This window comes from Tachysurus vachellii, chromosome 25 (genome assembly GCF_030014155.1).
Source record: "Tachysurus vachellii isolate PV-2020 chromosome 25, HZAU_Pvac_v1, whole genome shotgun sequence".
Taxonomy (NCBI): Eukaryota; Metazoa; Chordata; class Actinopteri; order Siluriformes; family Bagridae; genus Tachysurus; species Tachysurus vachellii.
The window spans coordinates 15,233,194-15,250,124 of record NC_083484.1 but is presented as its reverse complement, the minus strand read 5'-3'; the positions used below and the strand labels follow the sequence as shown (position 1 = coordinate 15,250,124).

General features: G+C 40.1%; 1 protein-coding gene across 1 annotated transcript in view; it reads right to left on the bottom strand.

Annotated features, from left to right (window-relative positions):
* The window catches only part of csmd3a (CUB and Sushi multiple domains 3a), a 235,509-nt gene that overhangs the window by 180,362 nt on the left and 38,216 nt on the right, over positions 1 to 16,931 (bottom strand). Inside the window, exon 4 of the mRNA XM_060861354.1 lies at positions 7,758 to 7,952. Coding sequence (XP_060717337.1) covers positions 7,758 to 7,952 — 195 coding nt within the window. The remainder of the gene's footprint in view (positions 1 to 7,757; positions 7,953 to 16,931) is intronic.

The window sequence follows — 16,931 nt, the reverse complement described above, 5'->3', positions numbered from 1 at the left end:
AAATATAATAACTTTTTAATACAATTTTTATTTATTTATTTATCTTATTTATTTAGCTGCATGTTGAAGTGTTTATTTAATATTTATAGAAGGAGTCTCCAGTTTCAGCGCTGTGTAAGTAAGTCAAAGAAAAATCTGTCACTTTTCAGCTAATGCTTTCGGATTTTTCTGGAATATGGCACTTCGAAATATCGAAATATATTAAAAAAATAACCTGTTTATAGGCGATGTGACGTGAATAAGGACAATAATCTGTTTCATCGACATTCCACAATATTACATACATCATGTAGGACTATGAGCTGATAAAAAGTACATGTACAGCACAAAGAATAAAAATGTAATCACCTGAGTCTACCTGCGAGGTGTGACAGTAAACTCCACACACAGATTCATCAGTAAAGTCACAGAACTTTATCCCTCACTAATCCCTCTGTCGGAAATAATCTTCAGTAAATGTGCATCTTTGTCTATAAGGCCGTTTGACTTGACTAAATTAGCATTCATTACCATTCGCAGCGTCTCACACGAGCGTCAGGTCGGTGAAAACCGATTCAATTATTCTTTCCTCACACACTGGATCATAAAGCAAAACCGTATTAATAGAAATCGCCAAATGCAGATACATTACTGGAGGCGAGGGTATAAATCTGAGTAAACTCTTCTCCCGTTTCAGAAACTCCACTCGGTCAATTATGTAAAACAGACGCAGTTTGAGCGCGACGTGGACTGAGTGATGTCCTAACAAAACACACTCGGGACTCCGAGCCATTCAATAAAACTCACAATATTACAAAAGCAACGTGCTTCGGATCGTGGAGATTAAACGCAGGTAAAATTCACAATCTAACGCCGAGCCGCTTTGTAATTTCACGGCACGACATAAACAGCGTTTAGGGAAATCAATGAGTGTGATAGGAGAGAGATCGGAATCACAGGGTTCAGGTTATCGGCTTCAATCCACTCAAAAACAAAGCAAACGCAAACACCAAGAAAATATAGCGATGACTGATGAGTTAGCTGAGGGCGGATTTACAAACGCATATATATTTATAGTGGTGAGAAATTAGCTTATTGGCTTTTTTTTTGTTTGGCAATTTATTTACTAATTTATATTTCGTTTCAGGGTTGGCTTACTGTATATTAGTAAATAATAATAATAATAATAATAATAATAATAATAATAATAATAATAATAAACAAACAAACAAAACAAAATAAATAAATACATATTTATATAGCTGAAGTTGTTAACATTACATTATGAAAAATAAAAAAAAAAATAGTCAGAAAGAAAATAATAATACATTTTATTTGAAATCTAAATAAATTAAATAAGACAAAATAATAAATAATTAAATAAATAAATAAATAAATAAATAAATAAGCAAACAAACCAAAAAGCAAACTTTCCTGATGAGACACTTCAAGATCACTTCAAATAATTTTCATTTGGTTTGTTTGCTTATTTATTTGTTTGCTTTTTGTTTTTTCTTATTTAGTTAAAAATAGATTTTGTCAAATTGTAAGTATAATACTACTACTACTACTACTACTACTACTACTACTAATAATAATAATAATAATAGTTGTTGTTGTTGTTGTTGTTGATGTTATTATTGTTGTTGTTGTTGTTACTATCAGTAGTAATAGTATTTCTAAGGAATCAGTTTAGTTTAAAACTTTTCTTCTAGCAAATTACAGTCAGTTTCTAAATTCAGGCCAAACGTAACCCTCAGCTGAAAGCAGCTCCACCTCTTCATCCGCCAGGTCACAGATTTGTAAAGAGCTCTAATGAAAGCGTTGATCCCCGATTAGCCCTGCCGGTTTAAGACACTCTCCCCATGCACGCTTATCTCCTGATTAAAATATGAAACATGCAACCAGCCTCGGTTGCAAAATACTTGAACTTTCACTTCCTTTATTCGAACGTGCTTTTGAAGTTGTTCTTACAATACACAGTTCATTTTAAACATTATTCCCCTGAAACACGAGCCTTGCTGGTAACATGCGCGGATTTCGGCTGCGATGCAACAAGAGACAGCCTGCAGGTCCTGAATTTAGCAACCATAAAAACGAGCCTTTGAAATGATAATGTTCTTGCCATTTTGCATTACATTTTCATGATGGATTTTTTTTTAATATTCATGTTCGCCTCGACGCTACTCAGAGACAAACAGCTCCTAAGCGATAACGTGTTTGATCTCGGCGCTTTTAGGCTTGGACGTGAGACGAGCAAGGAGGTGAGCGAAGATAACATTTAGTCTGCTGCGAGAGAAGGGAGAGAAACTTGTCATGTCCAAGCGTAAGTGCTTTGCTGACACGCACAGCTGAGCTAAGATCAGGCGAAGTCGTCGTCCTTTTTTATACAGGAAAGGTTGAAAAAAGGTTTGCTAGGGATTCACAGACCTCCCTGCTTTCGAATCGCAGTGACGCATGACACAACAAGCACGTGTCTCAGCAGCGATGTCTTTTTTCAAGTCCCAGAGTTTAATGTCGTTGACGTTAGTCATCACGTTAAGGTTCACCGACCTGACGTTATTTAATGCATTAACACCGGCATCAGCACGGGGAACTACAACAGGGGTCATTTTAATAATAAACATTCATTAATTTCAGATTTCTTTTCTTTTTAGAAAAATAGATCATTTTTTGTTGTATTTTGCTATTTTGAAATAAAAACACTGGTTGCCTAGCAACAACTTGAACCATCATAGGGATCACCTACAGGTAGCAACAACCTGGAATATAATAGGGACCACCTAATGACAAACATGGATAGCATCGCAGCCACCTAGCAACACCCTAGCAACCTTGTCTGATAGTGTTTAGCGGGCTCGGTCAAGCCCACCTCAAAGTTCTTTCACAAACCTAAGCCTTCTAGAATAAATTATGCTCTGCTGTTCTAGAAAATAAACCAGCACTTTGTTACCAATCAGAATCCAGAATTCAGTGTTCGCTAATGGAGTAAAGAACGTTAGTTAAGGAAGATTCTTGTTACTATTTTGCAAAGTGTAAGGAGTTCAGCGCTACGATTTAGCCCCAGTGTGCAGAAGTTTGACAGGAAAATGTCAAGGAAAAAACTGGAATGACCAAAACAGCGGTGAAGCCCAGCGCATGTTCTGCATACAGGAAAGGAAGCGAACCCTAAGAGAACTCTGGCATGAAGTAGAAGAAGAAGATCCTTGACATGTTTGTATTTTTGTATTTCACAGTACAGTGATTTTCACAGTTCAACGAGACATTAGAGAGATATTCCTCCTGGTCTGCTTGCTTGTGAACTTAAAGTAAGGGGAGGGCAGTTTTCTGTGTTTGCGCTTGGACATCAAGAGAATGGACAGGTTCTCTGTGGAACATGACATCAAAAGACCATCTGCCTGTTATGAAAGCTTTGCACCACTTGCAAAGTGGTCAGAGACCAGGATGAGAGGAAGAGATGGACCATATGGACAAGTCTGGAACACAAACCTATCATTTTTTTTTTTTTTTTAGATATAGAGAGCTTTTCACATGGGTGGACCTACTGTATCGGTAGCCTATCCATTAACAATTGGGTAAGAAAATGGAAGTCTTTTTTTTTTTGTACAGATCAGATGAAGTTTACTGGTTTTCCCACACACATCTCTCCGAGCTATTCATTTTTTTTGAACGATACCGTTGCAAGGTCACAGCGTGTTGCTACAACAGCTACGGCAGATCAAATCCTATAAGCATGAGGAGAATCGGTTTGACGTTGTTCGCTTTTGTTATGAATTAAAAATCCTTGAGCACTTGGTTTCATAATCCTGACTTATTGTCTCTTCAGTAAGTGCTTTATCCTGACCAGGTATGCGGTGAGGTCTATCTCTGGAACATCGAGTATCAGGCAGAAAAACACAACGATTTACTACGTAGTAACTCGATCTCAGGATTGATCCTGGAGCTGTGAGCTGTGATGCGGCACCGCTAACTAAATACTCAATATTCAAGATCTGGCACTAGTTCGATGTCACACTGTGTGATATTGACCATGTTCTATTCTCCATTCACACTTACAGCCATTTTTAATGAGAGCTGATTGACGCCCGGCGATATAAGTGCCAGTGATCACCAATAACTAGATGTGGGCGTGTCCAGTGATGCAATAAAACTCAGAAAAGTTGAACTTTATGCTAATATACATGACTCGGTACAGCGTCTGGTACCAATGGTAGAGGTCATGTGATCCCTGGCAAAGATCTCATGCTGCTTCTCCTTCATCTCATATAATATAATACAGATCTACACTGCAGAATTTTATACACAAACACCAAATCTCCCTCCAGAAAGTTTTATTTTAGCAGCAAGAAAACTGTCAAGTAGGATGCTAGTGGAATGCACCACCCACTGAGTAGCGTTATTACCATGGAAACAAGTAATAGGAACGCTTACTGGGATTTAATAATACACTGACTGGAGACTTGCAGATGTAAAAAGGTTTTATAGTTGACTGTTACAAAGCACCGACACTGGAGACTCCTTCCAAAGTTATTAATCTCTCTCATTCATCTTCTACCGCTTATCCGAACTACCTCGGGTCACGGGGAGCCTGTGCCTATCTCAGGCGTCATCGGGGCATCAAGGCAGGATACACCCTGGACAGAGTGCCAACCCATCGCAGGGCACACACACACACTCTCATTCACTCATGCACTCACACACTACGGACAATTTTCCAGAGATGCCAATCAACCTACTGTGCATGTCTTTGGACCGGGGGAGGAAACCAGAGTACCTGGAGGAAACCCCTGAGGCACGGGGGGAGAACATGCAAACTCCACACACACAAGGTGGAGGGGGGAATCGAACCCCGACCCTGGAGGTGTGAGGCGAATGTGCTAACCACTAAGCCACCGTGCCCCCCCCAAGTTATTAAATACATGTAAAAAAACCTTACTGTACGAACAATTACATGCATTTTTACTTTGTCAAATAAGATTTTATTATTTGGTTTATTTTACGTGCGACAATCATCATACACGTCCCTGCAAATAATCTGTTACTACGGAAACAAGAGCGTATTCTCAAAGCCACTGTTATAGATCATTAATCAGCATCAATCCATTACACCGAGGTACATAACATGCAAAAAAAATACACACTTTCACTACACACTGTCTCACTCACTATCCTAATCACCAGCCAGTCTAACTAAGTCCAGGTGACTTCCTGTGTACTTTTTATCGAATTATGCCCCGAGGCTAATGGTAGAAATCAATGTGAACAAATTTAGCTTACAACTTTTTGGAACACCTCAGGCTAGCGTCGACACTGGAAAACCCTGATCAGCTCATCGGCAAACATCAAGCAGCATTTGTTCATAATTTCTGTTTTGTTTTGTTTTTTTCACACTTTGTTCTTTGGACTTGGGGATAAAACTTGGAATCGATAAATCTTCTAGTTCCGAGGTCATTTTGAGGACAACACTACTTTTCTTTGTCTATGCTCAGTGAGCCAAGAACTCCGCAACTGACACGTTTTCCTAATTTATTTGATAGTATTCAGAGTAATCTATACATTTGCATAAATTAGAGATGGTCTAAAGCCAGTGGTTAGCACGTTCACCTCACACCTCCAGGGTTGGGGGTTCGATTCCCGCCTCCGCCTTGTGTGTGTGGGAGTTTGCATGTTCTCCCCGTGCCTCGGGGGTTTCCTCCGGGTACTCCGGTTTCCTCGCCCGGTCCAAAGACATGCATGGTAGGTTGATTGGCATCTCTGGAAAATTGTCCGTAGTGTGTGATTGCGTGAGTGAATGAGAGTGTGTGTGTGCCCAGGGATGGGTTGGCACTCCGTCCAGGGTGTATCCTGCCTTGATGCCCGATGACGCCTGAGATAGGCACAGGCTCACCGTGACCCGAGGTAGTTCGGATAAGCGGTAGAAAACGAGTGAGTGAGTGAGTGAGTGAGTGGTCTAAAGCCTTCTACATATAAATGAAATAAGCAACACCTCCTAAAATAGGGCTCCGGCACAACATCCCCCATCAAGCACCATCAAAAACACTGTCTACTTAAAAAGATGTTGTTTAACCGAGTGACATGGCTGAAAGGTCAAGAGATTGCTTAAAGTCTTCCAGAGAAGTCAAAAAGGTAAAGTCTTATGGACCATCGTTATATAGAGATTTAACTGTTGCTGAAATCTGCCGTGCTTGAAGCTGGTTCCTGAGACAAAATCGACTTAACCTTTTCAAATATTTGCTGACAAGCTTTAACGCATACAAATTTCACACCTTTCCTCAGGAGACTGGTCAGCACTTTAGTGCCGACAGCGAAATTCTAGGAACTTTCAATAAAAAGCACTTTTTGACATGAACCCCGAACCTTTATCCCTGGAGGTAGCGCTAAGTTGTTCCACAACATGCCTGAACTCCACACTGAGCAAACTTATTTATTTCCTTTATTCTTTTACAGCATTTGGCAGAGACCGTTATCCTTATCTCCGTTATTCAACCAAGCAGCTGAGGGTTAAAGGCTTTGCGTAAGGGCTCAGCACCAGCAGCAGCTTGGTGGTCCTGGGATTTAGACTCATAACATTCTGATCTATAGTCCAACTTTTTATCCTCTGAGAAAGTTCACCATCATTACAATTCTTTCTGACCGGTCTGTTCACAGTGAACGTTATGCTTTAAAGCATGACCAAAAACATCTCTCGAAAATATCCAAAATGGCCTTGAGCTCTCTAATCTATCACTTTACATGTAGATCCCAAGATACCTAAATTCTGCCACTAGGGGCAAGGCTTCTCGAATCACCAGCAGGGAGCTGCGAACATGTTTTATGTATTTGACTTATGTCTTAAGGTTTATCTTCTGTATCACTATCACTTTTCTTGGGCACACTAGTCCTTTTCTAGCAAAACACCCCCAGAACATGATTCTGCCAGCCATATGCTTAACAGTTTGCTGCTATTCTTTAAATTATAAGCTGCTCCATTGAATATGTTTAGTCTCATAGTGTAGCTATTAACTATGCAGTATTAGGTGTAGCATAACATGCGTTTGATGGGAAACGTAGACACTGCCAATAGGGGCAAGGGGTCTTAAATCACCTGCAGGGAGCTGCAAACAGGTTTGACTCATGTCTTAAGGTTTAGCTTCAGTATCACCATTGATTTTCAAGGGTCATTTTCCAGCAAAACACTCCCACAATCGATGCTGCCACCCCCATGCTTCACACTTGGTCTGGTATTTTTTAAATCTGAAAAACTTTCACATGAATATCTTAAGTTTAATTAAGTGTGACCTTTTGGCTTCATACAGTATGTATATATGAGGCATGTAGGACTTGTAGTGTAGCCTAAGACATTTTGTGTGAAACATATTGTGATTGAGGGGGCACGGTGGCTTAGTGGTTAGCACGTTTGCCTCACACCTCCAGGGTTGGGGGTTCGATTCCCACCTACACCTTGTGTGTGTGGAGTTTGCATGTTCTCCCCGTACCTCGGGGGTTTCCTCCGGGTACTCCGGTTTCCTCCCCCGGTCCAAAGACATGCATGGTAGGTTGATTGGCATCTCTGGAAAATTGTCAGTAGTGTGTGATTGTGTGAGTGAATGAGAGTGTGTGTGTGTGCCCTGTGATGGGTTGGCACTCCATCCAGGGTGTATCCTGCCTTGATGCCCGATGACGCCTGAGATAGGCACAGGCTCCCCGTGACCCGAGGTAGTTCGGATAAGCGGTAGAAGATGAGTGAGTGAGTGAATGAATATTGTGATTGAATGGCAAACAAAGCCTCAAAGCCTTACCTCTGCAGATGGGCACAGGAAAGTCCCAAGCAGCTACGTTGGACGTGCTAGTGACGCATGTTAGCTGAGAATGACCATCCAGTGTGTACCCGGGCACACAGCGGTACTGGATCCTGTCACCCACGTTAAATCTTGTTCCGTTCAGAATCCCTTTGGCTGGAATTCCCGGGTTTCCACAGGAACTGCTCTGTAGCTCTGGAAAGAAATAAAAAGGTTGGAGTTCTTGCCTTTAGGTTCAATCAGAAATATTGTAATTACCAGGTCAGTGCACCTTGAGGGGCAATACAATGTCATAATTCCAACTCCAAAGTGCCCTGATTTTCTGAGTTAATGGCACGTCAAATATTAAAAGTCACAATGTCCGCCAATATGAAGCTGAAGCCTACAGCAAATGGAAAGTGATAATTTAGCATCTTAACTGTTCATTTTTCCTCATTTTCTTTCATAAGGCTTTAATGAACTTCGTCATTAATGACACAATGAAAAAAAAAAAAGAATTTGTTCATTTTTCCCTAGCAAGAACCACTTAAATTCCACCCCTCCCATAAAAAAAAAAAAAAAAAAAAAAACCCTTTATATTACGTCATAATCACCTCCATGCAAAAACTTTCTATAGAGGTCCTAAATCCAGCATGAGTCTGAAAGTCTTTTTTACTTTAGGTACAGTAAAGACAAATTTTCTTGGTTTATGCCGCTTGATTTTGTGTCAGTTAAAATTAGCATATAACAAAAGAATTGTGAGTTGAGACCAGTAGTCTTACAGAACATACTGTACTGTGATGTGAGTAAAAAAATATCATAGTTGACTGACTGCCAGTGTGACCAGAGACATCTGTTGACAAATTTCTGGCAGTGTCCAAGATTTCTGTTTAAATATCATTATCACTCTTGATGGTTGAACTCGTCTCAAATCCTCCAATGGTACGAATGGGACAATGGTATTGGATTACACGGAACTCACAGTACAGTTACAAAAAATGCCCCAAAATAACATCATTAACTAAATTTTACACTATTGGGTTCACTATTGGCTTTTTCACGATCCCGATCCTCAAAATCTAATCTTTATATTAGAAAAACAAGTTGCGATTTAGTGTGTTAAAGAATTGGTCAAGATTTTATTTGGATCATTTAGTACAGTTTGACTGGTAACAACAATAATTTAAAATAAAGCACAAATAATAAAAAAGCCTAAAAAGCTGTCATTTCCTCTACAATCAGGAAGCACAGCTTTATTCGGAAATTAAAGCCATCCATCGTTAATTCTTGACGATTTCTAGAACATTTATCTCCAGAACAATCTTTAGTTTATAGACCACAACACGAGACACTGTAAATGACAAGCATTTTTTTTTTTCATAACACAAATATTCAGCAGTCAGAGTTAAGATGCTAAAAAAAAATAAATAAAGCAGGAGGAAATGGCCATGCATCCATTACAATCAATTAGGCGTGAGGTTTCAAAAGCAATTTTTCAAAGCTTTCCTGGCTGGCTCTTGTCATATTAGTAAAAAATGATGAGAAAATGAAAGAAACAAATCGTGCATCGTGAATATAATGACGTCCAAATGTCATCTGGGTGCTTATCAGTCGCCAGCACCCTCAGTGCTGAATTAGCGATGAAGAGCTAATAAACAGAATGCTTCCTCAAAAGGCAAAAACTGACGTGTTGACTGTAACTTGCCTCGTTTGCTGCGCTGATGATCTTATTTCAGTGGACTAATATGTTTAATACAGTGGTTTTCAAAACAGTCTCAACACAGACTTTTACCTCAGAAACATTAACATCCACATGCAACAGGGATAAAGTGTAACAACAAGAGCTAGAGTGGATTACCTGTACTGTATGTGTCGATGTCATATAAGACTCAAACTGTGTAATTCACCTGATATTATAGTTAAAGGTGGGGTCTCCGATGTTTAAGAAATGCTTCAGAAAACTGCGTCGGGCCGCCAAACAAATCAAAAACAAAACAAACGTGTAGCCAATGAGCAGAAAGGGGCGTGTCTTGTCAATATGGGCGGAGAGAGTGTTCAGTGCGCATGTGTGACATCAGCAGAAAGCGGTTTTAACATTGACATGGAGGATAAAAACAAAGAAAGAAAGAGAAGAAAGGCTTACGATAAGGTAAGAAGTAGGACGTGTTAATATAGGATCAGCTTTCCAGCGCTGGAGAGAACTGAAGGAGCAGGAAGGCCTGCGATGAGACGCCGAGGCGCTTTTTTCCTTCTCGATAGGTGAGTAACGTTGGTTTTGCTTTGTTACACAGAACTAATATATGCCTTTTTCCTTTACATGATTATGCTTGTGTGTCATTTTTGCTTGTTTGTTTATCTGCAATCGTATTGTTCTTCCCTTCAGCTATGATAAAGACACATTTCTTTCCATTAGTTGCCTGGGTTATGTATGTATGTGTGGGCGGAGCTATCAATACAGGGGTGGGTCCCATTTAGGTTAGGGGCGTGTTTGTTTTGGTGATTTCAAATGTCAACATTGGCTTTCAAACAACGAAGACCCCACCTTTAAACCCAAATTCTTGCAGTTGCAATAAACATTTAATTGTTTAAGACTTTTTCTTCTGTAGTCTTGCCAATGTGGTGTGCATTTCTATCTTTATCCTACAGTTCCTTGTAGATTTGTGTTTCCAATGCCACTTATTTTGTTAACAACAACTTCATAATCATCAGTCCTGAAATTTTATGCTTCACGAGAACATAAAAAGAGTTGACGGAATACATTAGCGCACTATTGTGTAACCAATACTAGGATAATAAGTAGAGTTGGTACAAAATCCTCTTAAAAATCCTCTCCAAAAGCAAACTTTGGGTCAGACCGACGCCGGAGCCGGCAATTTTATCGAAAACCATTTACTGCTTCAGTGAAAACCGTCACCGAGAAAGCAATTGCGTGTAAAAGGTGTTGCTAAAAAATCAACTCTGTTTATTTCTAAAAGCAGAGCGAATACTTTATTTTAGTTACAGTAGGCTGTGTGTCGTTTTCCTTCGTGTAATAGAGGTTCGCAAAACTCATTAACATTTGTTCGGTTCGCAAAAGCTGGAGGGCGATGTCATTGAATTTCAATTAACATTCTATATTGTAAATGAAATTAGTAAAGAAGCAAATTACAGGCCTCATGTTCTACATGGCAGTGATAAAAAAAAAACAACAACAAAGCGATTTATCTCTTTTTAAAGAAGAGCTCTTGTCTGCTGAGTGTTTATTCATTTAATAAGAATCTCTTAGTTTATTTGATTTCTTTTATGAGATTCACCTCTGGGAATACGGCATTCGGAAAGAACTTGACGAAAATAGACAGATGTGTGTAAATCCGAGGAAAAAGTGCCCCTGTGACAACGAAATTAAGCCTGATTATTTTTGATGGTTGTCAAAGTGATGTTCTCAAAAGAATAGATCATCTTTAATCAGACCCCTAAATGTGGATCAGAAGACAGTTTTTTCCCCCAATTAGCTGCAATTGAAATGAGCCACATTGGACCATCAAAAATATGAAACAATCTGGACATGATGTGAAAAAAAAATTCAAGATGGCTGACGACGCTCGAGACAAGACGTCGTATTTTAATTAGGCCATGTTGTGTGTAATTTTTTCTCATTTTTTAAAAAAAATTACCGTATTTGTTTGCTAAAGCTAGCAGTTTTGCGTTATGTGCATTTGACGTTACCGTTTGCCGTCGACTGGTTAAAAGGCTTCCGCTTCCCATTAGAAAAATGTTCTATTTGAGCTGATACTCAAATACTCAAATTGTGTTCCGCTTCATGAAGATTTTAGACCTTTAGTGAGAAGTTACCAACTCCATGTGGTGTTTGAGGACAACAACCTCCTCATCAATACACAATTTGAGACTGTAACTGAGTGTAGAAAGGACATTATTCATAATAACACTCTCTGGTGTTTATAACAGTTTATAATCACACCCTCCGGTGTCAACCAAATGAGGATGAGGTTAAATTTTGAGTCTGGTTCCTCTCAAGGTTTCTTCCTCTTCCATCTAAGGGAGTTTTTCCTCACCACAGTCACCTCAGTCACCTCAGGCTTGTTCATTAGGGATAAATACGAACACGTTTAAATAGAAGTCTAATATTAATCTCAAACTTTTTGTATTATATTTCTTATGTTCTGAAAAGCTGCTTTCAGACAACATCCATTGTTAAACGCACTACACAAATAAAAGTGAATCGAATTGAACTAGAGTACAGAGTGCATAGTGGACGTACACTGGATTTAATTTGTTATAAAAAAATAATAATACAACATACTTTTTATGTTGTATAATTTCTGAGACACATTTCTAAAGAGTAACAGTTTGTATTGTATCCATCATACAGCCATTTGGAAAAGATTCGATTCCACCCCCAGTCCGCTGAGACGTCAAATTCATCTGTTTGACTATGATGAATGATGCTTTCCCCGTAGCTGTGGATCTGGTTCACAGAAACCCGTCGAGCCGTCGCAATTTCCCATCATCTCAAATTCTTTTCTCAGCAGCACCAATCCAATATTCACTTTCGATACCGACGCTTTGATATAAACAAACTCGAACAAACTGGACACAGCGATTCCCGCAGCTAAAGTGATAGCGAACGCCGGAACGTGATGAAACTCTGTCCTCGAGCATGAATACAGTAATCTGTGTTTATCTGCAGTCAGATTCCTGACTCTTTGTATGTTCGCTGGCATCCAAGGTGAGTGGAGAAAAGCTGAAGTTCTTACAGCTTACAAAAAAAAATTCAACTCTGAAGTCATCTCTGAAGGCATTCCATCAGAGAAAAGAAGACAATTACAAACAATCTCTGTGTTGGAAACTTCAACTTCAATCCCTTTTTGGAGGTTGAGTTCAGTGTGCAGGGTCAGCCTTAATACTGCACCACTGGAGCAGGGAGGGTTAAGGGCCTTGCTCAAGGGCCCAACGGCGGCAGTGTGGAAGTGCTGGGATTCATGCCACAGTTCTGCTTCTCGGTTTTGCTCAGCTATGAATGTTAATGCTAATGTTAATATTACCAAAGATTTTCCTACAGGAAGCGTTACTTATTCTCTCACACTTCTAGAGGCAATGGAAGTTTGTTGCACTTCAGCATCGTCTCGACATCCTTTATGTCACCATTCCACCACCACGATGAAGCGACAGTCATGGACAGAAAAGCCATTTCATACGCATTCTCCTGAACTTCTGGGCTGAAGTACGCTTCAAAGCCATTAACAGTGAAGAAGAGCATCGTGAGCGCTTTTATAGATCCTCATCAAACTCCACTCCAGATTTCATACAGCGTATTAGCATACCATTGTTTCCTTGCTTTGGAAACGACTGAACAGATCAAGAAAAACATGTGGTACCTGGTTGAATTGCTAAGCTATAAATATCTTTATAGGAGCGGGCAAAAAGAAATAAATCAAACGTTTATTAACTAGCGCAGTCGGTGAGTGGAAGCTCCGATGTAAACAAGCAGAAACATCACAAAACCCGTGCTTATTCATCCAAAGTTTTGACAGAACTTCTAGACTTGTTCTTTATAATGTGAAGTAGCGAAGTGAAAGGTTAAATGTTTTAGCTAGCTGCATTTGTTACCTTATATCGAGTAGGGTTTCAGCAAAGAGGTATATTTAAACCAGAGAAGAGTTGTCTCAGCCTCGGACATCATGCCCATGAAGCTCTATCTGAATGTCTGATTGATGCTCCACACAAAACTGGAAACTTTTGAGGAGTTTGGAAGTCGTCATCTGGTTGGTACAAAATTACAGTACATGATTTCTGGGTGGATTTTTTGACGTTCCACCTGGAAACAAAGCCTCCATGATGGTCTACTGCTCTCACGGAAGAATGAAACCGTCGTGTTTACGATCGTGAACGATAAGCGATTATGAGCATCAGCTAAACTCTGGATTCTCCAAATGTTGTGAAGTTCACAGACTCATTAATTATTTATATTTACATTCACATTTACAGCATTTGGCAGACGCCCTTATCCAGAGCGACTTACATAAGTGCTTAAATCTCTAACATTGGATACATTAATACTGGCTCACTAAGTTACATACTTAAGATACCATGAGATTAAAACATTTGTTCAAAGTTACAATGAAAAAGTGTGTTTTTTTTTTTTTTTTTTTTTAAATGCAAAAGATAAGGAAAGAAGTGCTAGTTGAAGTGTTTCCTGAATAAGTAGGTCTTCAACCGCCGCTTGAAAATAGCCAGTGACTCAGCTGTCCGGACCTCTAGGGGAAGTTCATTCCACCACCTTGGTGCCAGTACAGAGAAGAGTCTTGTAGTATACTTGCCTCTTACCCTGAGAAATCGTGGAACCAGTCGTATTTATACTTTGCATGACGGTCTGTTTTTGAAGGGACTTTATATTTTCACACCCCTAAATCTGATTTTTAGAAAAAAAATAATAAAAAAAAAAAATAATAATAATGTGGGGAAGTCGTGGCCTAATGGTTAGAGATGTTGACTCCTAACCCTAAGGTTGTGGGTTCGAGTCTCGGGCCGGCAATACCACGACTGAGGTGCCCTTGAGCAAGGCACTGAACCCCCCAACCGCTCCCCGGGCGCCGCAGCATAAATGACTGCCCACTGCTCTGGGTGTGTGTTCACAGTGTGTGTGTGTGTGTGTGTGTGTGTGTGTGTGTGTGTGTTCACTGCTGTATGTGTGCACTTTGAATGGGTTAAATGCAGAGAACAAATTCTGAGTATGGGTCACCTGTATGTCACATCACTTTCACTTTCACTGATGCTAAACAAAACAAACTGTCAATCAGACACCCAATGGGCAGTATTTGGCCAATAATGCTATACTATACAATACTATGGTGTCCAGACCTTTTGCCATCAGTTTGAAGCTCTTACTACATGAGACTAGACTAAGAGCAACGAGCCAACAAATGAACAAAGTCAAACGTGAAATTGGCTTCAGTTAATTGAGCAAATTTTAGTTTAGTTGGCACTTTTTGTGCAATTTTCCTTCAGAACGATTATGTATAACAGATATAAATGCATTTAGCATGTTGCCATGTGCACGTTTTTTAATCTGTTTTTTTTTTTTTTAGTTTGTGACACTTTCATATATTCCTCTCTATCCCCCTTTCTATTTTATTGCTCCCTCTCCGTATTCTATCGATTTTCTTTTGTGCCCTGTGTTTTGTGGGGCTGCCGTAACAAAGCAATTTCCCCTGTGGGATCAATAATGCGTCTGTCTGCCTGTCTGTCTGTCTGTATGCCTGTCTGTCTTCGTTATAGTGAAATCCAACTGATCTTTTTGTCCTTTTCACTCAAACACACAGTACCTTAGACAAATAGAGTTCTGTAGCCTTGGACAGTTGCTTGTATTTATGCTGAAGTGGACGGTCATGTAATCGTAATGTCATGTGTGAGGTATATTATTAAGTGAGCAATACATTTCTGGCACATTTTAAGGAGCAGGTTCACATGCCTTCACGTGAAAAGGTCACGTTTCTGTGTGTAACTCGTGACACACCCAGGCAGAGAAGGCTGATTTGTAGCGGATGGCAATAGACACATTAATCAACACAAATGCAGTGACTGTCAAACATGGTTTGGCTTCTTCGCATGATGAAGGACTGACAAGAGCTAAAATGAGTTTTCTTTCCCCCCTGTGCTTGGCCTGCCTGCTTCGCCTTCTCCATCCTTCTCCTTCACACACACACACATAACAGACCACAAAGACACACTCACACACCAAATACCGAGTGATTGAATATTGAGGAACGACTGAAAAAGCCTCAACATTTGAGATTCTGAAAAAAATATTCTAGGCAGCGCTCAGAATCAACATGAAATATATAAAAATGCAAACAGACGAGATGGAAAGTGCCGGAAAGACCACGGAGGAGGTGCTGAAGTAGTCAAGTCAAAGATGTCAGCTCATTATAACAGGTTTTTTTTTATGCTCATGGAAAGAGCCTGAAAGATAAATCGAGCTTTAACGTATTCCCGAGATCGGAAGGGATTCAAAGACACGAAGGGGCTTTTCACGGCATTTCGAAGACCAATAGCATAGAGCGCTGTTCGATCACACCTGTCATCGCACCTGGTGCCTTTTAACGAGACCCTCACCAAATCAGCCGTTAATAGATCCGCTTAATGGGGACGCTCCTTCATTTGGCGTCCTGATCGGCGGCAGTGATAGATAACGAGACATGAGCTCGCTGACATCCGGTGCCCTCCAGTGAATAATAAGAGATGGGATTAATATTCCAAAGCCTATAAAATTCCAAAGAACATTAAGCTAGAAAAGTATGAGGGAAGGGACGGGTGAGGCTGAATTATTCAGCGTGTGAAGGATGGAGCAGATGGGGGAGGCGTCCTGTGGTCGGGTCAGGAGGGTGGCAGGTGGTAAAAGAGAGAGAGAGAGAGAGAGAGAGAGAGAATTGGGATGCAGTAAGGGTTCTCCTCTCATGCATAAGCCCCTGCAGACATGACCAATCATAACCCTCATTTGAGCCACATTCTCTCACACTGAAATGTCCATTACACTTCACTTTAAGTGAGAAAACATTGTTCTTTGAGGGTTTTTAGAAATCCAACACAAGTCCTTTTAAACGGCATTTTCTGAGCCTTCTGGACCATCTAAAATCTCTTCCTTGTGGGGTTTCTGAGTTCAGCTGTGATCTAAAAATCTCACAGTTAAAATATTCATCCACATCATATAAAAAAAGCCCGCAAGGGTTCATGGCAGTCAATCAGCACATCCGACGCATTCACACACACGGAAATAAACGCAGATATATCGAACTTTATCTTGCTCTGTTCGTGGGGTGCTACCTTCAAGGGTATATCTTTGACCTAGAAATGGAAGGGCTGCAAGTGGTGTAGCTTTATGTTTAGATTTTAGAGCAAAATCTTTAACAGGAGTCAAGACTACCAGAGTCAAGTGTGAAATGGAACCAGCAAGACCCGAGTCTAAAGCAGGTCTAATGCCGGCTCAAGGTCGAGTCCATACTAAAGCAAAGCTTGAGACCATCTAAACATTTTCAAACCTATGCCTTCACCTCAACTAGTTGGCTTCACTTTGTACGCTGATTTGAATGTTTTCTAGAAGATGGATTACTTCTTATCAAACTTTGTACAAGTTTCTTCGTTTTTTCCAACCAAGACAAAGAAAGATGCCCAAGAACAAGATAAGTCTAAATCAATACA